General features: G+C 37.5%; 3 protein-coding genes and 1 pseudogene across 3 annotated transcripts; 1 reads left to right on the forward strand and 3 right to left on the reverse strand.

Moving 5' to 3' along the window:
- Positions 1-21,648, reverse strand: part of LOC131798760 (uncharacterized) — a 142,059-nt pseudogene that overhangs the window by 81,513 nt on the left and 38,898 nt on the right.
- On the reverse strand, positions 499-2,264 carry LOC136283146 (BTB/POZ domain-containing protein 6-like). The gene has a single exon (XM_066171492.1). The coding sequence runs from the start codon at positions 1,863-1,865 to the stop codon at positions 885-887; it is 981 nt and encodes a 326-aa protein (XP_066027589.1). The 5' UTR covers positions 1,866-2,264; the 3' UTR covers positions 499-884.
- LOC131769782 (ADP-ribosylation factor-binding protein GGA1-like) lies at positions 4,912-15,679 on the reverse strand. The gene is made up of 17 exons (XM_059085503.2): positions 15,633-15,679; positions 15,471-15,555; positions 15,284-15,359; positions 14,055-14,153; positions 12,982-13,105; positions 12,669-12,718; positions 11,914-11,967; positions 11,654-11,734; positions 11,198-11,332; positions 10,784-10,868; positions 10,113-10,364; positions 9,216-9,271; positions 7,906-8,530; positions 7,420-7,484; positions 7,090-7,197; positions 6,311-6,421; positions 4,912-5,598 (listed from the first exon to the last, which is right to left on the reverse strand). Exons 1-17 carry the CDS (start codon positions 15,658-15,660, stop codon positions 5,497-5,499), a joined length of 2,136 nt encoding a protein of 711 aa, XP_058941486.2. The 5' UTR covers positions 15,661-15,679; the 3' UTR covers positions 4,912-5,496.
- On the forward strand, positions 15,711-20,683 carry LOC131769806 (ribosomal RNA-processing protein 7 homolog A-like). The gene is made up of 7 exons (XM_059085534.2): positions 15,711-15,893; positions 16,016-16,135; positions 18,312-18,435; positions 18,847-18,944; positions 19,100-19,237; positions 19,375-19,426; positions 19,901-20,683. Exons 1-7 carry the CDS (start codon positions 15,726-15,728, stop codon positions 19,984-19,986), a joined length of 786 nt encoding a protein of 261 aa, XP_058941517.2. The 5' UTR covers positions 15,711-15,725; the 3' UTR covers positions 19,987-20,683.

Below are 21,648 nucleotides of genomic sequence, written 5' to 3' on the forward strand. Positions count from 1 at the left end.
TTTTTCCGAATATTCCTTGTTAATCAAATATTAATACAAACAAGGTTTGGGTACTGCTTCGCCTGTCAGAGATAGGCCTGGGGTTAAATTTGAAGGACACGTGATGTAGTCACGGTCTTAATCATATGCATACAAAATAATAATAAAAAAAAAGAAATTGACAAGGTTCACACAGTGACACTAGACTCCTCAGTTAAATATCACTGCATTATATTTAAGTAGCTAAAGTGCTAAATGACGGCCTAAAGTTATACTGTCATTGAAATATTTTATAAATATCTCAATGACCCGGTACCTTGTATGTCAAACGAAAACCGGAATGTATACACCCAGGCCAAATCTCCAAAACTCTCAGTTAAGTTCAGTTATCAAAGACTTCACAGGTGTTGACTTTCTTAATCTTTAACACGATCATACTCGTTGTTTGTTAGATTTCGTAGGGATTTAAACACAGTGACAGGTGATGTACACTTAATGAATACTTCAGTTTGCGTTTATTTTTCTCACTTTATAATAGACGGCATGATTTTTTAAAATAAAATAGGAAATGTCTTCCCACCCTCGCCTTCGTTATCAGTATTCTTGCTTTTAAGCCACTTCCCTTTTTCCTCTTCGTTTTTGTCGTCTTCATCTGATGATTATCATAGAGTTTGACATTCGTAGTCAAATCTTATAACCTGCTCTGGCTCCCCGTCTGTAGGGACGGGGACTAAACGAGCGTGCGAAAAATGACAGCCGTTCCCATGACAACCGCTTCCACTGTGCGCCCGCTTACAGGCCATTTTCTGCGCGTCCTTTTTTCCTCGAAAGCGTATCAGCGCCCGTTATTAAAGCCGATTCTTAACGATACTAAAAATGATTACAAATATTGCTACACATTTCCTTTAACTAAGAGGCGAACCACACGTTAATTGGCGATTCTGAAATGAATGTCCCCACCAAGCTGCCGGAGGAATATAAGTTCCCAATCGACGGCGCATTTGTGGCGTGTCCTTCATTGTTCCTTTCCTTGGAGTTTGTATAAACGGCAGAAGCGGTGTCGGTAAACCACTGAAGTATTTCATCAGGTTTATGACTTCACTTGTCGTTAGAATGTTACTGTCGGGTACGGCCGACATGAATTCTTTTTGTGACATCAGTGGGAACCGTATCCCCTGCACTATTCCGTCCCCGAGTATCCGTCGCTTTGATTCACAATTACTGAGGCTTTCAAGAAGGCCTTGTCTTTCGCTTTCTTTAGACACCCAGCGGTCAACAGCTTTGAATAATTCGAATTCTCTAATGTTTAACGATTCTCTGTTGACAATAGTCTCCACTCGACACCTCTCAAGATTAAAAAATTCCTCTGATTTCACGACACTGTCCGCATTCTTATCAATCAATTCCCAGCATCGCTCTAAAAGTTCATTTTTGTCGAACGCCTGAGCGTGTGGAAGAATACGCAACACATTGTATGCGTTCAGACTTTTCTGCAAATATTCGGTGCATTTATCGACGAGAGAGGGCACTATGTACTTGTTTGCTAGATATAACACTTGAAGGACGTTAGTTCCACTAAGATACGCCTCATCGCTATAGAGATAACGAAAGAACTCCAACAAGCTCTCATAATCACAGTCCGGTAGTTCTATCAGGTTTGAAACAGACTCAGCCATGTTCCCGCGAAACATGGCTTGAAACACAGGGCTGCTGATGGAAAGAACGAACTTGTGAGCTGGTATCACCTTACACTCGCCGCAAATCGACGATCTCGCTTTAAAATTCACATCGCTCAAGAACTCGTTGTTAAAGACAAACGCACATCTCTCTTTGATAGTTGGTCTGGAAGTTTGCCAATCTTTCTGTGCCTCCGATGTACACAACATTGCCGTTTCTTTTAACTAGCGCTCAGCTTTAAACGCTCTTACTGATCTTCTACGCTTCAACAAACGAATATATTTAGTCCCGGTATATAGCTGACGTCTCCTTGGTAAACAAGGACTCCAATACTTCACGGAAGGATGAGTGTGACGTAAATCTTGGACGGCTTAAAAATTTTCCTCGTGGAGCTGAAACGCTGCTTTTCTTTCTTTTTTTTTTGAGTATCTTTTTTTTATAACTTCCGTTTTATCCAAATCTTACTGATTCGATCTGAAGCATAGCCTCTGTCGAGCAATCAGTTTAATCTTATTGACAACATTCATGACGTATTCCGCATTTCTGTCGAGAATCATGTCATTCAAAATGTTCAGAGAACACACTCGAACAGTACACAATGTTTTACACAGGCATATATCTATTTATATCGATTCAAGGGAAACCGAAAATCAAAATTCACAAGACAGCCGGTGAACACTGAGTATCATGATGTCATATTTATTTCTGCTTCCTGATCAGGAAAGTTAGGGTCATCAGCCTTCAAGATGATATTTTTCTCAAAAAGTAAAAAAATATGAAACGTACAACCTACAGATGCAAGTGTTGATAATGATTTTTTTTTATTGTAAAGATTATTCTTACGGCTCTGCTTTTGTGACAGTTGAGAGACGGACAGCTCAAAAAGGTAAACCGTGTCAAGCAAGGTGCTTTCCCTTACAATCTTTCGCAACAATACTTGTCTTCAGTTTAAGATATTCTTAGGTATTATGTTGACAAGGCGTGAGGGGCTTTTCCCAGTTCTCTAAGGTTTTTACCTTACTTGGACTTGACCAAGACTTACAAAGAACTTACATGCTGAAAAAGTTGCGGAGGTGTGCACTGGAGGGCAAGGGATTATAGGGATTATTTTTCGTTAGAGAAGGAAGTCCATATGATATTTTATCCGCACTTATCTTTCAAACACCTCCTGACTGACAGCCTCACAGTGGCACTGTGCAAGGATCTAACTTTGTTCGTGCTGAAATTCAATAATTAGCAACAACGCTCATTGTTCAGCAAAATATATTTTTGGATAAAAATGTTGATGCTAGGGGTTGGTGTAAGGGGTTTTTCCCGTTTTGTCTGAGGGTTGTTTACCTTACGTGGACTTAACAAAGACCTTCTAATCGGTCAAAGAACATGCAGGGATTAAAATATTAGAGAAGAAAGCACTGGAGAGAAAGGAAAGTTGCAAGGGATTATCTGTCTTTCTTTGGGAAGTATACACAAGATATTTATCTGCACTTCTCTTTTAGTCACCTCCTGACTAACCGCCACACAGTGTAACTGTCTTGTTGTTGGGTTAGAAATTTACTCGTGTCATGTCTAAATCAGTACGATTTGTTTACCTTAGCAAGTGAAATAATCGAAAATTTGTCACAGTAAGAGAAGAGTTTTGAACTAAGCCTCTTCTCTGTCAATCGAGCCCGGAAATCGGCGTCATTCATAGAGGAACAAGTACGGGCGAGTCAGTCATGTCTTTATCTTCGACAGGAAAGTGCAGAATTGTGGGTTTCATCGGAAATAACGTGAGATTGAGGAAAATATCAACTCAAAAACAAATATCCCAAACGTGACTCACGATTACTTCGCCATAATTTGTAGTATTTGATCTTGCCATGTTTCCTCGCAATCCTTAACCCTTTCATCCCAAATCATCTAATTTCTCCATTAAATATCAGCAAGGAATCAAACATTAAGGTCATGAGAATATGGGAAAGGTTAATCAACTGAAGAACCTCTAAACTGTTAAACAAATTCTCCTAGCCAGCTCATTAGGAAATGTATAGAGAACAGTAGGGAGAATATTCATACTGATGTTTAGGTGTAAAAGGGTAAATGTTGTCCGGTACACGTTTCTCATACATTTGGCTCTAAGAATTCGGTACTAAATCAAATACACGCCCCCTAGATTAATATCTTTCGTTTTTCTTTTCAATATCTACTCATTAACGTAGTGAGATATTGAGAGGAGAAAGTCCTTTTTGGTCAACGCTTTAAATGAAAGTGTCCTTGTGTCCTGCAGATCTTCTTTGAAACTGAATGCTTAGTTAGCAAAGGTTGTTAACCCTTTAGCCTCTGAGAGTGACTAGCATCTAATTTCTCCTTACAGTATCAACCCTAAATCAAACATTAAGGTCATGAGAATAACGGAAATGATCAACAAGCACAGGAGCTCTAGATTGTTAAGCAAAATCTCCACGTCAGCACCTTAGGAAATGTATAGAAAACAGTATGGAGAATATGCATATTGATCTTAGGGTGTAAAGGGTTGATCGAAAATAGGCAAACAAAAAATCACGAAGAGCTAAGTTTGATAAGAATTGGGCATTAAACGAGACTTACACTGACGAATTTCTGACGTCGAGGCTTGCACGTGCGCTATCAGTCTTTAAGGGAATTGTAGTCTTCATTTAAAGTTTGTTAAAATCAAATACTTTAATATGAATAATTACCATTTTTTTGTAACTCTAAGTTCAGTTTTAAGATGGCTTCTTAAACCAATCATTTAAAGCTGTGTTCTATTATTTAAAAGATAGCCGGCAACAGTCACTAGTATCAACTCAGTTGTTTTCCAATATTTTAAGCAATTAGCAAGTTAATTCTCTAGCTTCCCAAAAGCCTTTATAGGAACTAACAAACAACACTCGGTTGCATTCCACCCACAGAATTCAGGCCAACTTGGTATGGAAATCGTTTGCATGCATTGATTGACTTTTCAGAAGAAATAAATACTCTACGACCGTCCGTACTCAAGGATTCTCCCTCATCTGTGGTATGATTGAAGTTGTAGTAAAACTACCTTCGATTTTGATATAAAGTATAACAAAGACTAATTCACTCTTCCGAAAGAGATCTTTTGTAAAGGTAAACAACTATCAAAGAAGTCATAAGAAACTGAAAAAAGAGGGTGGCTAAGAACGGAGGAGATTGACATGGATTATAAATGACGATCCTTCTTTTCCTTTCCTTTTTTTCGAGGTCAACGACCACGACCTCCCCAACCCCCCCCCCCCCCCCACCATCCCCCCCTTCCCCTTGAGCCTAGTGGAACTTTTTCTGACTAATTTTAATTTTGAAAACGTCTAAGAGAGTGTTACATACCGTTTGTGATATAATTTTACTTTAGAAGCTTGGGTTTAAATTTTTAACAGTCACGAACAAGTCTTCCTCATTGAATTTAACTACTGTCTAGATCAAAACTGCAACAAAATTCTCGAACGTGATTGGCTGCCATCCGCCCGATTTGAACACAAATTGGGCAGCGCACGGTGTGCTTGAACAGTGTACGCGTCATGCCTGTTTAATTGGACAGTACCCTTCATGCACGCGAGCGCTGTTGCCGTTCATTTCGCAGAGCTAACTGCTGTTTTTCTGAATAAAACGTGTCACCGATAGCTGGTATGTTTCTCAGATTTTGTCATAGTTTTGATTCATTGGTAATAGGACTACTTTTAGTCCAATTCTGTCTATAATCATACTCGTTTTGGACAAATCGGACTCCCGCAAGTTACTCTAATAATTACAGACAGAACTGGACGCCATCCCGTCCTATTATCAATACTCATCGCAAGCAGAGGCTTGAAATCATCATTCGATTTATCCTTGAACATCAATAGGGAAGCTGTCCACCTCGCCAGTTTCCGTCATGGGAGTGCCATCAACTTGATAACTTACTTTGTACTTTAATCTGATCTTTTCCTGTCAATAAAAGCATAAATAATAATGAAATATGTTTATTCATTGTGTGGCAAGGTAGTCCTGAGGGAAATCCGAGCCTTCTGATTGGCTCTTAATTGGTCCATATTTTGCTAGATGGACCGTTTCCACTAAAAATGATCATAAACCGTGTCATTCTGTTTGCTAAAGCCCGCAAGTTCCACACTAAACAAGCCAGGAGTAAGTGCCTAATAATAAACTACTTACTGACCCCGCTTGCTTGAGCTGACTGGGGAATACTGGTCCTCAGTCGTTCTTAAACGACCTCGGCCAATATTACCCAGAATGGCCCTTACGCTCAGTTAATATAAACTTATTACCACAAATGAAAAAAGATATTTTCCCCGAAGCTGAAATAATCAACTTTTCAAAACATTTTTCCATCATATTCTGCTTTTTGCATCGGCCACATGGTTAAACGTTTGACCTCTAAGAAGCTGTTGATTGATAAACAAATTCTCCTTGTCAGCATCTCAAGAAACGTATAAGGAGGGGTAAGGAGAATATGTATACTGATGTTAAGGTGTAAGGGCTCATCCGTCATATCAAAAGCATATTGTCTTGCGCATCGGCCACAGAGAATTAACAAATTCCCACGGCCTAAACAAATAGTGAAGCGAAAACATGTGCAATTAAAAAAAAATTGAAATAAAAGCTTGAATCTATGCAGTGTCTAAAACCTAGGTTGACGTACCTTTGCTGGATTGGCAATCAACATAACTTGTGTAATGGCTGACGGAGGAAGGATAGGATTATATGCTGGCAACTCGCTGCCAGATGGAGGTTGAAGCTTCACCTTCATTGTCTGAAAAACAACATTTTTGTGCAACTGCTGAATGCTTCAACTGTTCAAGCTGCCGAAACGTAGAAGCGAGAAAAAGAGTTATTTTGAATACTTACTTGCGGATTAAAAAAAAAAGGAATTAAAAAAAGGCCTGCGCATGTGCAAACGTTGTAATGACTTAGTGTTATGCTTTTAGGCTATCAGAACCAAGTTGTCACATGTGAGTTACAAACACCACACAAGCCACTAAGTTATTGTGTAAAAAACGTCTAACTCTTTGGTAAAGAAGAGTAATTCAATAGGATACCCATACTTTATTGAGCTTTGTTTTTGCAGAGTCTCGAATTTTCCTCTCCCCTACTTTTGTTTACAGATTTCTATGAACGTTCCAAATTTATTTCGCGTTTTTTTATGCCAGACAGCGGTTGTTTCTTGTGTTTTCCTTTGAAATTTGCGCGGGAAAATGGCGCGTGGGCGGCCAAAATTGCTCCCCTCGCGTACGCCCTACGTCTAATCGCTGTGTTACTGAGAAGCAGCTTCACTAACGCGCGTGAGCGAGACCCTAGGAAATAACATGAAGTATCTCACCAGCTCTCGAACCCGAGCGTTTAGCGAGAAAAGGATGGCTACACCAAAAAACATCGTATGCCAAAATGACAAAAAAGAGAGAACACTTAGAAGGGATTTACCTTTGGTACTGCTGCCTGGAAAACGAAATTTTTAACTGCAGATGATAGTGAGCTCATAGTGGAAATCACAACAACCAGTAAGTCTTTCCTAGTCAACTCTGCGCTCGTCTGTGAATTAAAGGACAAAAACAGTTGGCCTAAGAACCGCTGATGTTCAAATCTAATGAGTGGAGAGATTTCGCCACTGCCATCACTTTAGTTTAATTCAGATGAGCTCAAACTTTTGCTTAACTAAGTCACAAGTCTTTGCCTCCAAACACAAAACTGAAAGCAACAGCTTTCTTCGTCTTGAAATTAAAAATCGATATAGCATGAATATTCTCTACGTACCTTAGCAAAGTGAAAAATTAATTTGATGCTGTTTTTATCGAGAACTGTTAGTGGTGGATGGCTTCCTAGATTAAGAAAATACGAAAACAAAAAAAAAAAAAGAAATACGTGAATGTTATTAGTAAATGCTTTTAGTGGCCAAATAAATGAACCGATGAAAATTACAATTCCTTACGCCACGTAGACTTATCAGGTTAAAATTAGAGCAAAAAGATAGAAAACAAAAAACAAATAAGCAACTTGCACTGAACTCTGAGAGTGACCAGCATGCAAGTTCTTCTTCCAGTAATACTGCTGAATCATTCATTAACATCACCAGAAAAACGGAAACGATCGTCAACATAAGAAGCTTCGATTGTAAAATGAATTCTGGAGAATATGCTTACTGATGATGGATATTGATAGAGGGTTAAAACAATTCACGTGCTCTCGGATTAGAAACAAACGCCAAGTATCCTAAGATCTTGCCTCACTGGTGTTGCTTACCTGGTGTAATGGTATCTAAAGGAACAAAGACATTGTCTAGAGAGGGCGGAGGGGTTGGCTTTGGTGGAGAAGGTACTGAAGGAAAAGCGGCAGATGACGATGAACTAACACTGACAGGGAGGGTTGAAGGGCTTGGCTCTATTCCTAACGACAACAGACTGTCAGCTGTAGGGGCTGCTGCCTGCTGCTGCTCAGGTGCAGGTTTCTCTTGCAGAGGAGCGACAGTTTGTTTCTGCTTCTGCTGCTGCTTCTGGGTCTGTAGTAACTCTTGACCAAGTAAGTCCAACGCACTTGGCGCCCTTGCCTGCTCTTCTGCCTTCCTACCTCCTGCTGCAGGGAGATTCCCACGAGGTAATGAACCAGCAGTTGGCATGGTAAAGCTACTGACACCCATACTCAGTGGTCCTGGTCTTGGCCCCATGGACATTGTGCCAGGAGACATGGCTTGGAATGGCATTCGGTTCATCTGCCCTGCACCCATATAAATGGGGGGCATCATGCCAGCCACCTGAGGCTGACCCATGGGTCTGACCACACCTACTGTAGTGGAAGGTGGTGGCAGAATACCATAGTTCTGGGCTGGTGCACCCCACGGTCCCACAACACCAGGCTGCTGAGGGGCTTGCTGAGAAACCACATCAAAGAATAAAAATTTCTACCCATTTTGTGAATTTCCATAACATGTTTGTAGACCCCACCTCTGTTAACCCCTTAACTCCTACATCAAATTTGTAATTCTCCTTACTGCCTTATAATGTTAGTTCAGAGAATTTAGTATTAGATCAACTAATTATCCCCAAATTGATACAATTCTTTATTCTCATCACTTATCTGGTTGATATTGTATTGATATTGTAAGGAGAAATTCTATCTTGGTCACTCATGGGAGTTAAACGGTTAAATGTGCAATATTTAGAACTCTCTTACAAGAACACACTATTCTGTAATTACAGTCAGTAGTTAAGTTTTGAATAGCTTATGGATCAATGCCAAAACAATCAGATTATTTGCTCGCTCTTGATTTCATTGCGTGACAGAAATATCAAGCTCATAAACTGTACATGTAATTAACCCTTTCATTCCCAGATCTCAATGGTAATTCTCCTTACTGTCTCCCATAAAATTCTTATAATACAACAATACAAAAATTCTTTGCTGCTGAAAAATGTAATGAAAGAAAATTAATCAAAAACATTGGGAAGAATAATAGGGGTTTGAAGTTTGTGCATGTACACTGCAGGTTAAAATTAGATGTGCACTATTTACTGTCTTGTGAATAAATATGTTTATTGTAAGGAAAAAATCAGTACCTGAAGTGGTATCTGAGAATTGCTATTTACTGGAGGCCCATCTAGATCATGAAGACCTACATGACAAAAGTAAACAAATAAATGGACAAATAAAATTAATAATGGTTATAATTTTCATGGGAGTCAGTGATCAAAACTACTTGCAAAACTATGAATAACAACTACCTACCTAAGAACTAAATTTGTAAGCAATGCTCACTATTCAGTACCACACTAACAGACATTGAACATGTAACACCAAAACATTTTCTTACATGAATGAGTTATGAAACCTTTAACCCTTGAGAGTGATAATAATCAAAGTTCTCCCAAAGTACCACCCTTAAATTAAACATTATGTTCATGAGAATATAGGAAATGACCACAAACTCAACAAGCTCTTGATTGTTAAACAAAATTCTCCCTCTAAGTACCATAGGGAATGTATAGAGAACAGTACAGAGAACTTTCATAATACTGATGTTGAGGTGAATATAGGAAATGATCAGAAACTCAACAAGCTCTTGATTGTTTAAAAAAAAAAATTATCCTTCTAAGTACCATAGGGAATGTATAGAGAACAGTACAGAGAACTTTCATAATACTGATGTTGAGGTGAATATAGGAAATGATCACAAACTCAACAAGCTCTTGATTGTTAAAAAAAAAATTATCCTTCTAAGTACCATAGGGAATGTATAGAGAACAGTACAGAGAACTTTCATAATACTGATGTTGAGGTGAATATAGGAAATGATCAGAAACTCAACAAGCTCTTGATTGTTAAAAAAAAAATTCTCTTTCTAAGTACCATAGGGAATGTATAGAGAACAGTACAGAGAACTTTCATAATACAGATGTCAAGGTGTAGAGGGTTAATGAATTAATAGATATCAAAATCAACCAAATAGGACTGACCTAAGGCTTTAAGTTCATTTTCCAAAACACTGGATGCTGGAGTTTCCATTGATGTTCCCTGTTGGCCTCCAGAGCCCAGATCAATAAGAGTAGAAGCACCAGTAGGAGAACTGACTTCAGAATTTGCCGTCTGGGTTGTAGAAAGTGGCCCAGGACTACTTGGTGTAGTGGGTGCTGCTGGAGCTAATCCAAATATCCTTTTATAATACTCTAATACTCTTGATAAGTCATCATTCACTCTGAGGATTTCAGCTGCAATAGTTTGCACATTGTTAATGCATATTAGTCAGGTTTGCATGAAAAAATTTAGTTGCTGAAGAAAATATTAGAGAAGGAAGAGGATAATCTCCATATGTGAACAAAAAATAACTCAAGCCACTGAACTTAAGTAGTGCATCATAGCTGGAGAATTCTTCTATCTCTGAAACACCCTGATTAGTCAACTCTAAACAACCCCAGTCTTCAAAGGAATTAAAACCAGTTTAAGTTAATATCCAGCAGCTTCACCAGCAAATGAGAAATTATCATTCTGTTCCTTCATCAGCAGCGGCTTGCACTTTTAGTAATGGGTGGCATACATGTAAGTCCTTCTGTATCAAAATTTAGCCCTTTGTTTCCTTGAACTACTTACCACTAAAAATGGTACATGCTTTAATTAAAATCTAACTCACCTAATCCTTCATCGCCATCTTCTGTGGCTGAGCTGGCCAGTCTAAACAATTGTGGTCTCATTTTATCACAGGAGTCATACAGTTCCTATAAACATTTTGCACAAAAATCTATCAGTAAATCTCTCACAACTGTCAAACAAAAAATTTGGGAGGTTAGTTTTTCAGTTAGAGAGTATCTTTAGTTTTCTATTACATTTTTACTCTTTCAATTCCAGGCCCCCACTTAAAACCACCTCTACTGAGTGGGCTTCCTGTTTTTTCCCACTGTTATTTTTTTTCCTTTATTAAATACAGTTATTCTTAGGTTCTTGTTTTACCACAATTTTCAAGTCACATTGTGCATCTTTTGAAAACATTTGTCACTACCAAATGAGGTACATAAATTGAAAAAAGAAAAAAAAGACTGCAATGTACCTTCATGAGTTCCTTATCCTGGGCTGGAGAAGAAGGACCATAATGATTCAACATCTCTGTCAGAAGCTTGATATTATTACAGCAAGTTTCCATTTCTGTATTTCTTTTCACCAGCCTCTCCATCTTCATTTCATCCTAGAATGGAAAAAAAAAATCATCAAACATGTTGATCCAACATCTAAACTTCTTTCCTTCATTTGGTGCTCTTAAAAATGTGTTCAAAAGCTGTCTTTGATTCAAATATGCTATCAAAATCTACAGAATAAACAAATAATTACATGTCCACTTGCAAATCCATATTTAATTTCATGTGTTGATAATATTTCTGACGTATTTGATTTGTTCACTATTGAGAAATATAATTATCAACACTTGAAAATAAATTTAGGCTATATGCTGCCACGTTAATGTCTACATGTACACCATGTGTGCAGCTTACACCGTGTAGGCACCAACCTGTCTAACCATGGTCTTGATCAGTCTGTTGGCAGCTTGTAAATCTTCGGGATGAGTACTCTTCAGAAGACGAGCCAGCAGCTAGCAAAAGAAAGAGATCAATTCAAAATTGATAAACACTAATAAAAGCTGACATATGACTAAATATGTAGGTCAAATAATGATAAGATAAAAGGAGTAGCCCCTAACACTTCAAATAACATAATTCATCTTCTACTTCAATGTTCACACATTTCACTCAACAGGTAGTAAAGTCAAACCTTTGATTTTTCTTCATCCTGGAATATTGTATCTTTTGGTTTGTCAGGAGGATTCTGTCAAAGAAAACCACATTTAAATTCAATTTCATTAGAAGTTACTACTTCTTTAATGTCTATCACACCATTTTTTTACATTAATATTAATTACATTGATTCATAAATATTACAGAGCAAAAGGACAAAGGGACAAAAGGACAAAAGGGCATGATACAAGCTAAAACCATTTTCATTCTATATGTACATTCCTCTACAGCAGGAAGTTTTTTTTTTTCTGCTGAGTATAGTGTAAAGTTTCAAAGAATCCCTGTCACCTATTCATAATTAAAAAACCCTAATAACAATGATATCACTATAAATTAAACTATGATAAAATTCTCGAACGGATTGGTTATCACCAGCCCTATATAAGCACTAACAGGATAGAGTGCACATCATGCCTGTGTAATTGGACAGTATGCTTCACATGCACATGTTGTTGCCCCACATTTCCTAAGTTGACTATTCTTTTTTTAATGAAAACATTTACTCAGTGGCTAGTTTTTTTTCTCAAAAATTTTCATAGTTTTGATTAATTGGTGGTAAGATTTCATGTTGTCCAAGTCTGTAGGTAGTCACAGTGGTTCGCTTTTGAGAATCACCTGTAGGACTCCACTTGGACTCTGCTCAGTCCTATTACCATTATTGTAGGTGTTTCAATAATTATGTTAATATCATATGACCATTTTATTTTCATCTCTATCAGCTTTTTTGCTTACTTCAGCAGCAGTTTGAGCATAAGGATCTTGTGGGTCTGTGGTAACAATTCCTAATTGAAAAATAATTTTAGATTAAACTATAACATTGATTTTCAATTCATGGTTGAGATTATATTAGAGCATATACAAGCTTGGCTGGAAAAAACACGAGACCCATCACATAACATGACTAACAGAAAAAAGATGAAAGAAAGGCTAACTGAAGTGAATTCTCATGCCATGACGTCATTTCCCACCCAATACAGCTACTGAAGGGGGAAATAACCTCTTAGAGTTAACGTTCATTAAAATAAAGTGTACTCTGTCACTGTACCTTGTGTTTTTAGCATCTTGTAAGCCTCTGCAATTTTGGTCTCCTTTGGTAAACCTACACTCCAGCTATACATACACTGAATAATGCGTTTCTTCACTGGTTCAGCTGTCCAGTCACCATCGTACTGAATAAAAGAATAATTATTAACAACAACTATCCATTATTACTGATGAATGAAAAAAAAAACAATTGATTCCCAAAATAGTGTATTTGTAGGTAATGTTGCCACTGGGTTCTCTGTGACCCAGGGTACCCAAGCTGTGGATTTAGGTCACAAAATTTCCCTATGAAGTGGTTCCAAGCCAATCTAATGAAATGTATTATACACAGACTATTACATGTATTTAACCACATGAAAGGAACTTTTCACAAATAAGCTACTAAGTGGCATGCTCACCTTAAACAGCCATTCTGAGAAAGGTTGTTGAAAAAAAGGACAAAATTGCATGCAACAATCTCAAAAGGTAATCTGGGTATCCAGTAATGAACGAATTTTAATAAGTCAAACAATTAGATATATAAATTCATCAAAACTTGTGACGCCTAGTCCTTACAGTGAAGTTTTCTCAGATTTCCCTGAAATCCTGAAGTTGAGGACCCCTGCCCTGAAAACTGCCCATAATACCTATTGGAAGTCTGTTGCCTGCACTTTTACACTTTTTTCTAAAAACCTTTCTTGAGACACCTGTATACAGCAAGACTGGGTCAGTCCAGTGGTCTCCAGTCACCAGAAGACAGGGTGTGCAAACCCTCTTAACAATTTGAGAGTAGCTCTCACATTTTCATTTTGAAGCTTCCAGTCTTCTTCAGAGGATAATGTTGATTGGTTATGCATCACAATGTAACCCATTATGTTCTGCTCTGATTGGTTGAATACGCTTAGATATTGTAATTGGTTGGTTTTCAAAAGTTGTGATTGCTTATTTTTAAGACACTTTTTGCTGACCTGCTGAGGGAATGCATCTTACAACTGTACCTTCAAATGCACCTGACACAACTATCAAAAACTAACCAAATTAAAAAAGGAAACCAAGCATTTAATAATATATATATGCATTAAATTTCATAGATACCTTTGAAGATATCAATTTAATGAGTTCATTCAAGAATCTATATTTTCCAACTTCACTGTGGAATCTCTGACCACAGTTTTTGACACAGGTTTCAATTAGCTGAATGAAAAAGAAAGAGAAAGAAAAAACATTATTTCGTATTCTCCTACCAGTATTTTGAATTTAGAGTGATAATTAAAAGTCATATAATATTGTCTTAAGTGTTTATTTCGCTATTTATTTGGATCAATGTCAGTATCGGAACAACTATGTACCTTACCCCTCCCCTAACCCAACAAAAGTTGACTGGTAGCAATTTAGGCTGTTGAGTTACACTGTAGGGGAGGGGTGCAGCGGCTTAGATACTTACTTTTGATGATTGATTAACCCTCTATAACCTGACATCAACATTAATATTCTCCATACTATTCTATATAAATGTCACAACTAAGGGGCTGATAAGGAGAATTTGTTTAACAATCAAGAGCTTCCCTACTTGGTGATCATTTCCTTTATTCCATTGACCTTAATGCGTGATTCAGGGGTGTTAATGTAACAAGAAATTAAATGCTCATTAGTTTCAGGAGTAAAATGGTTAATTACTTGCTCAGTTGCTTATCAACTTAACAATAATAATAATAATAATTTATAGACTTATATTGCGCAATTATCAATATAAGAATTTTCAATTGCGCATTACAATTAAATGCTAAAAATTCAACCTTACATACATGTGATATATATATTCTTTTCTTGATTGATTGACTGATTGATTGGTGATAAATATTAAAAAAAAGATTAGTTCTGATACACACAGGAGATTTAGTAATTATCTTAACTTCCCCTTTACTTTCCACCTAAACACCACCTATCACCCCTTACCAGTCCTCTCCACATACTCGGTTTTGCTGTTCATACTTGCCTGGAAAAGCACTAGATATATTTTGCAAAATCAACCCAACAGGAAGAATTGTAGCGCTAAATCTCTTAAATACAAATCACACGATATGATGGTCTGAAGAAAGCGTAAGATTGTGAAGGAATCTTCCACAGGAAGGTTTTTCAAACACAGTAGAAGAAAGAGGAACTACAAATGCAATATACTTCAATTCGGTGAAATACGAATAATTTTGGGCAAAAACATCTACCACCTGGTTTATATGAAACGTTTTATTTGAACCCAAACTTTCTACTTTCATGAGCTGGTCAGGGTGGTTCATAAAGCAGAAAAAATAAAGCAATAAACTCACGTCCAGTCCTAAAAGAGCCTCGTCTTCCCTCGCGCTTTTGACCTTTGTCGCCATGTAACGGATCCCAATTGTTGGTCTAGCGAAGAAACAGTGACAATTTTAAGCTCAGACTGTGAATCAAAATAAGTTTTAAGTTCTAACCAAGTAACAACACAAATTAAAATTGAATTATAACTCATAAACTTACCCATCTAGGTCCACATTTATTCTGTCGCATACTGGTGTCGAGTAGTCCACGCCGTCCTTAGTTTTAGAAGGATCCGTGGCTTTATCTGTGAAATAGTTAATTTTGGATTTCAATTCTACAAATACACAAAAGCAAATGCATTTAAAAGCGTTTATGTAGTACCAATCAAATCCTCCAGAGTTTCCGCCATGACGGCCTCTTAATTGAGCACCACGCATGCTCGGTGGTGTGCGCGGTTACTTAGTCTACGACAAAATGGCGTCCGAAGTTGGTGGGTTTCAAACGATTTGCGTGAAGTTTAGCGAAAAATATTGTTCCTATCACTACCTGTATTTCAAGAATCACACAACAAGAGATGAAGATACAACAAAACCACCGAATAAGACACTTTTTGTGGTGAATATTCCCCCATATTGCACAAAGGTGCCGTGAGATCTGTTGCTTTTCTACCACGTTTTCTTTCTGTGTTGTGTGGCTTTTAAACATTTGCAATGTTATTGATAATTTTCGAAAGCTTACTTTTGTTTGGTTGAAAATAATTTTAGGGCTCCTTAAAGCGACTGTTCAGTAGTTGTGGCGCTATAAAAGAGGTATTTCTTGTCAAGCAACCGGGGTCAACGGAGAGGGATGCGGCAAGCTTAGTCATCCCACCAGATAGTGTCAAGGTATTGTTTCACGTAATAGCAGTTACTCATGGCTTCTATTGAAATGGCCTCTCTGGGTACAGAATTCCATATAACCCTTTACTCTTGTGAAGTAAATCCATAGTCTTAAGGTACACTGTAAATCTCTTGTTTTCTCCTTCAATTTTATTTTGTTTATCCAAGAACTGTAATATGCATAGTGAAGTAGTATGGGGTTATGTGAAAATATCTTCTATTCCATGGATACCATGGAGGAAGAGTTTGGTAGGTGCATGCATGGGTGTTCGTCAATCTTTGTTTTCTTAAGAGCTTACAGTACTGCTCATGTATACATTAATCCAAACACATATAAAACATGCCAAAAATCGCATGCAAGTGTGAATAAAAAAAAATTTTCTCGAAAACTGATTCATTCATCTCACCTTTTAAACAAAAGCCAAAAGTTCTACCCGCTTATTTTAATGGTGTTGCATTACAGTTTGGTCACTTGTCGTGACTAAGCCATGCTCTGACTCTTATGCAAATTTTTATGCAAAACTAGATTTGCCTCTTGTTTTACTATTTGTCAAATCATCAATTGATGTTCATCAAGTTGCTTGAAAAAGGCAAGGGAAAAATTAAATGCAGGATACATTTAGTTCAAGTTTGTTTAAGACATGTGCAATGCAAAAAAAACTGTTTACATTCTGAGGAATTTACACTGGAGTGAGCACTGATTGCAATGAATAAAATAAAGCATCAATCACAATCTTAAATAGTATATTTCCATTCTGTTCTCCATGAAAGGAGAATGTACTGACTCAAATTTCCTTGTGTGAAACTCAGGGAGCAGGCTTGCATGTCTGCAAATGGAAGATTTTGATCATAAAGAAAATGATCAATTGAACAATTGTTATAAAGGAGACGAAAATTTAATCATCATCTATGGAGTTTTAACACCGAAAACTCTGTTTAAAGCTAGTTTATTCTGAATGGAAGTAATAGGATAACAATAAGAATATTCTCCGGCAGGTTCCCTACTGAGGTAGCCACCTCCCTCAAATCTTATTGAAAGCTCTGTATTCCCTTTGTTACTCACTTAGTAGTACACATGTTTTGATGCCTTGTGTAAGTGACATTTTCTTTCTCTCCTGATTCATTAACAACTCAATTCAAGCAAATGTTTTGCTACTATGAAGTGATGCAACATGCAGGAGTGTAACATGATGGATTTTTTCATTATGTAAATTTTCCCTTGTTGACTTTTGGCTTTTTCAAACCAAATAGTTTTTTTTTTTTTTTTACACAACAATGTAATTCAAAGGAAATTTATAGCACTGAATAACAAAGACACATGAGTTGCACATTTTTCTCAACTTTGCACACAAAAAAATTGTATATGTGCATCTGACTACCCTGCATCTGAGCATATGAAATTTGTCTGTGTAGTTAACATATACACAAGCGGTGCTGTATGTGCATTCCAGAGTCAGAGTGAGTGATTGACACTGACAGCAACTTTGAACCCACACTTGGAAGTTGTAAAACTAAGAAGCAATTATGAAGCCATGTGAGTTTGAGTTCTGATTGCATTGCACTGGCATCATTTGGCTACAAATGGCTGACAGCATACATAGGTTCTGGCAAGTTCTTCCATTCACTGTAGACTGGTTTAGATTTAAGAGTTGTACTTAAGTGTAATGAATCAAGGGTCAGTCAGGCAATCTTAGAGTTGTCATCTTGGAAGAAATTCAGCATACTTTCACTTTTGTGTTCTGTGGAAGATACATTAGCCTAATTGTTACCACATAGGAGTCCAGGTCAAGAGGTCTGGTTTCTAAACCTGGTCAGATTGCTGTGTCATGTTCTTGGGTAAAACACTCAACTTTCACAGTGCCTCCCTTCACCTACAATGTAGAAGAATAAATGGCTACTGGACTGAATTGTTTGGTAAACCTTATGAAATTCTGCAAGGGGTAGGCTTAAAATAGACTGACAACTCACCAGGGGGAGGGGGGGAGAAGTAATACTCCTAGCCGTTTCATGCGATGGAAAAGCAAGGATAAGCTTGGGCTAGATGGGCCACTTTGATTACAGGCTTTACCTACCTACCTACATACTGTAGTTTTCTACATGTCTAGTATATTTTTCATTGAATTGTCAAATATCTATCTTATTTAGCACATAGGTCTCCTTATGTTTTACTTCCTTTGTATAGGGTTTTAAGGTTGGTTATATTGTCTTCAAAAAGTCTTCTTCTTTGAGTGCAGCATTAAACCTAGACAAGTCTACAGTAAGAGTGCTTTCAACAGAGAAAAGTCCAGTAGTGACTGGAGTGAACAGTAAGTACAGTGAATGGGACTGCATGGATATGTGGGAAGAAGTTTTAGCTCTCAATATCAGCCAGTAAACAGAGGTCATCTTGTTCTTGCATATAACGCTATCTATCTCTTAGTTCAGACCTGGAAGAGCTTTTATTGCAACAACCTGGTGTAGGTCTTCACTTGCTTTACACATGCAGTATGTGCTGCTGATTATTAGTAATTGTTGCTTTTTAAGTTTAACTCACAAGAATTCTGCAAAATCAGTTGGAATAGCCCATCTGTCTCAGTGAGACTAGTGCAGGCTTTGATGAATTTGTAATATAAATCACTTGTTTTGGAGAATTATACTAAAGATTTCTAATATATTGGTTTAATATATTGGGTTATGTTTAAAAATGAGAGTTTTTGAATTTTTTGTATTCATTTCAGAATGGATTGAGGAATATCACTTACAATACCCAGATACAAAAAAGTTACAGCTTGAAGTGGATGAATTTATGGCAAAGTTTGATGAGGATAGAGAGAAGGTGAAACTTCTTTGTCTTATATTTTCCATGTTTAATTGATGTTTTATTTGGTTTGTGTGGAGGGTACATGTACATGCCCTTTCCAGCCGGTGAGCGATTAGATAGTCACATCTTCCTAGTTGATATAATGCTGCTGTTTAATTGATTTAACTCAGACCGAAAGAGAAGAGGCTGAATCACGTAACCAAGCCGATGATGAGGGCTGGGTGACCGTTGGGAGAGGTGGAAGGAACCCAGCAGCACCCAGACTGGATGTCACTGAACTACGAGAAAGAAAAAAGAGGAAAAAGAAGGTAATACTGATTTTTGGTGTACACTAATCAACTGCAAAGTTATTGTCAATTGCAAGGAACACCTGCAAATTAAGGCATATTGACCCTTTGACTCCTAAGAGTGACTAGCATCAATTTTTTTTTCTTTTGGTTTACAGCAAGCACTGTTAAATTTTTACCAGTTTCAACAACGCGAGACAAGAAGAGAACGTAAGTACCTGGAATTATCTTTTACTTCATGGACGATTATTTTGTCAGCTGTGTGTGCTTCCACGATATACATGTACTAGGATCGAAATTGTGAAGAACTTAGACTCAAGAAGGTGACTTCTAGTATATGACTTTGCGTGTGATATTTAGTGGGGTAGGAGGAATTTTTATTTAAAAAAATGGTAAAATGTTTGGACAATTCAACATCCTAACCCATTTTTTCATCTAACAACGTCTGGAAAGGCTTTGTGCGGAAGATTTTTTCTCCTCCAATCAAATACAATCTCTAACCCTCCCTCCCCTTCCGTTTTAAGTATCATTTTCTCCCTCCCCCTTCCCCTCCCCCAGTATCGTTCTCTTCCTCTTCCTTCCCCTCTCCCCCCAGTATCGTTCTCTTTCTCTCCCTTCCCCTCCCCCTCAGTACAGTAACTTACATCCACTTCTTGGTGGAAATCTTTTCTTATTTTTGGACAGACATTGCGCATTTACGAAAGAAATTCGACGACGACAAGAAAAGAATCGCTGAAATGAAGTCAGCCAGAAAATTTCGACCTTATTGATTGTTCTTAATCATTCAACTTTTCACGAAGCAGCGTTGCTATATATATTGACAGAATTCAAATTAAAGCGGGATTTCAACAAAGAAAGTGTACTCTTATGTTGTGGTTAACATCTGAGACGTGCAGGTATTAGTACGGTTTGTGAGAAGCGGTTATTTCTTATCAACGTCTACGCCTCTCATACAACCGCGAATATTTTATATTTGATGACGTTAAACTCATTAAGCCCCGGAGCAAAAAGGGGCAATCAATCGTGACAGTGTAAAACCGGAAAAACTAAGAAACAAAACAAAACAAAGTTTAAAAAAATTTTGCCGGTGAAAAGATTGGAAGCAATTATGGTTTTAGGCATTTCCCGTTCAAAGTTACTTACGTCAGCTGAAACCTTCAGTTGATACAAGGAACTTCAGACTTGCGTCATTAAGGATTCTGATATATTTGAATACGTCCTTGATTAGTCTATTTTGTAAACAAACTGTGGTGTGTGTTCCGCAAGCATTGAAACACGAAAACGCTAAGTTGATATCTGAATCAGTGGTGAACCTTTAAACAGCGGCAGAGAGTGAAAAAAGTCTTGTAGGTCATCATTATAATTAAGGATTTGGTTCAGAAACTTTAGAAACTTTTCCTGTTAGGTTCACTACTCCATGCTAATGATAACAAATCCGAGACCTGTAAGAATACTTAATAGAATAAATGAATTTAAAGAAAACAGTTTTGAGTTTTCCTTGAAATGGGTTTAGAAACTCCCTACGGTGGCCAACTTACGTTATCAACTCAGTTTTTAAAACAAAATAATCATGCAATACCCCTCACTGACGCAGCACTTCAGTCCTTTTAGAAACTTACCCCCTTTATTTATATTGTGTGTATTTACTATTATTTGTACGGCAATTAACGAGAGCCTTCCGTGTCCCATCCCGCGTCCTGTACGACAGAAGAGGATCATGAGCATCATTTATTTTACGCCATTATCGCCTACAAGTAACAAACAAACCAATCAGCTGTTACCACGCGCGTTTTGGTCGGTATTTAACCGTAAGGTTGACGCATGAAATTTCAACGAATCCAATATCTGTTAATCCCTTCGCTGTATTGTTCTTTATTTATGGTTCTTTATGGTAGTTTTAAACACGAATTTTATAATTTATCACTTTTGTTTCCGTAAAACGCTATATACCGCCGGGTTTCGTTGACGTCGGTATTGGGATTTGATAATTTTAAAGAAATAGACCGCTACAAATATAGACGATGTCTCATGGCAGTTCACTGCTCTGTAGGAATCACTTACGCGATCTGAAACCCGCTGGAAAGCCTTAGTTAAAAAGCTTATTTGTGTTGCCCTTGAAATGCTTTGCTTAGGTTTGTTTTTTTGTGTTAGTCGTTTTTAGCTTTAAAAGCGAGTTCTTGAAATTTTCTGATGGCTTTTGATGGTTGTGGGTTGTCCAAGTTGTAAGAAATTTTTCTTTGGCTCATGCCAGGCCCTGATCCGATTGGATTTATCTTCCAGAAAATTGAAAAAAGTCGACATCCAAATGAGCGATTAGCGATTCATATTTCGGCTCTTAAGTCTTTCCCTTGAGAAAGAACAGCTTTAGCTGGCATGCAGGAAAAGAGATTCTGTCACTTTCGTTTTAATTTGTGCTTTCTTTGTTTGCTTTT

The sequence above is a fragment of the Pocillopora verrucosa genome, chromosome 8, assembly GCF_036669915.1.
Source record: "Pocillopora verrucosa isolate sample1 chromosome 8, ASM3666991v2, whole genome shotgun sequence".
Taxonomy (NCBI): Eukaryota; Metazoa; Cnidaria; class Anthozoa; order Scleractinia; family Pocilloporidae; genus Pocillopora; species Pocillopora verrucosa.

Excerpts from the sequence above, each read along its gene's own strand:
- LOC136283146 (XM_066171492.1), bottom strand. The coding sequence starts at position 1,865 with ATGTTGTGTACATCGGAGGCACAGAAAGATTGGCAAACTTCCAGACCA.
- LOC131769806 (XM_059085534.2), top strand. The coding sequence starts at position 15,726 with ATGGCGTCCGAAGTTGGTGGGTTTCAAACGATTTGCGTGAAGTTTAGC. Across the intron at positions 15,894-16,015 it reads TTCCCCCATATTGCACAAAG|GGCTCCTTAAAGCGACTGTT; the intron begins GTGCCGTGAGAT and ends AAATAATTTTAG. Across the intron at positions 16,136-18,311 it reads TCCCACCAGATAGTGTCAAG|GGTTTTAAGGTTGGTTATAT; the intron begins GTATTGTTTCAC and ends TCCTTTGTATAG.
- LOC131769782 (XM_059085503.2), bottom strand. The coding sequence starts at position 15,660 with ATGGCGGAAACTCTGGAGGATTTGATTG. Across the intron at positions 14,154-15,283 it reads AGGCTCTTTTAGGACTGGAC|CTAATTGAAACCTGTGTCAA; the intron begins GTGAGTTTATTG and ends TTTTTCATTCAG. Across the intron at positions 13,106-14,054 it reads TTAAATTGATATCTTCAAAG|TACGATGGTGACTGGACAGC; the intron begins GTATCTATGAAA and ends TCTTTTATTCAG.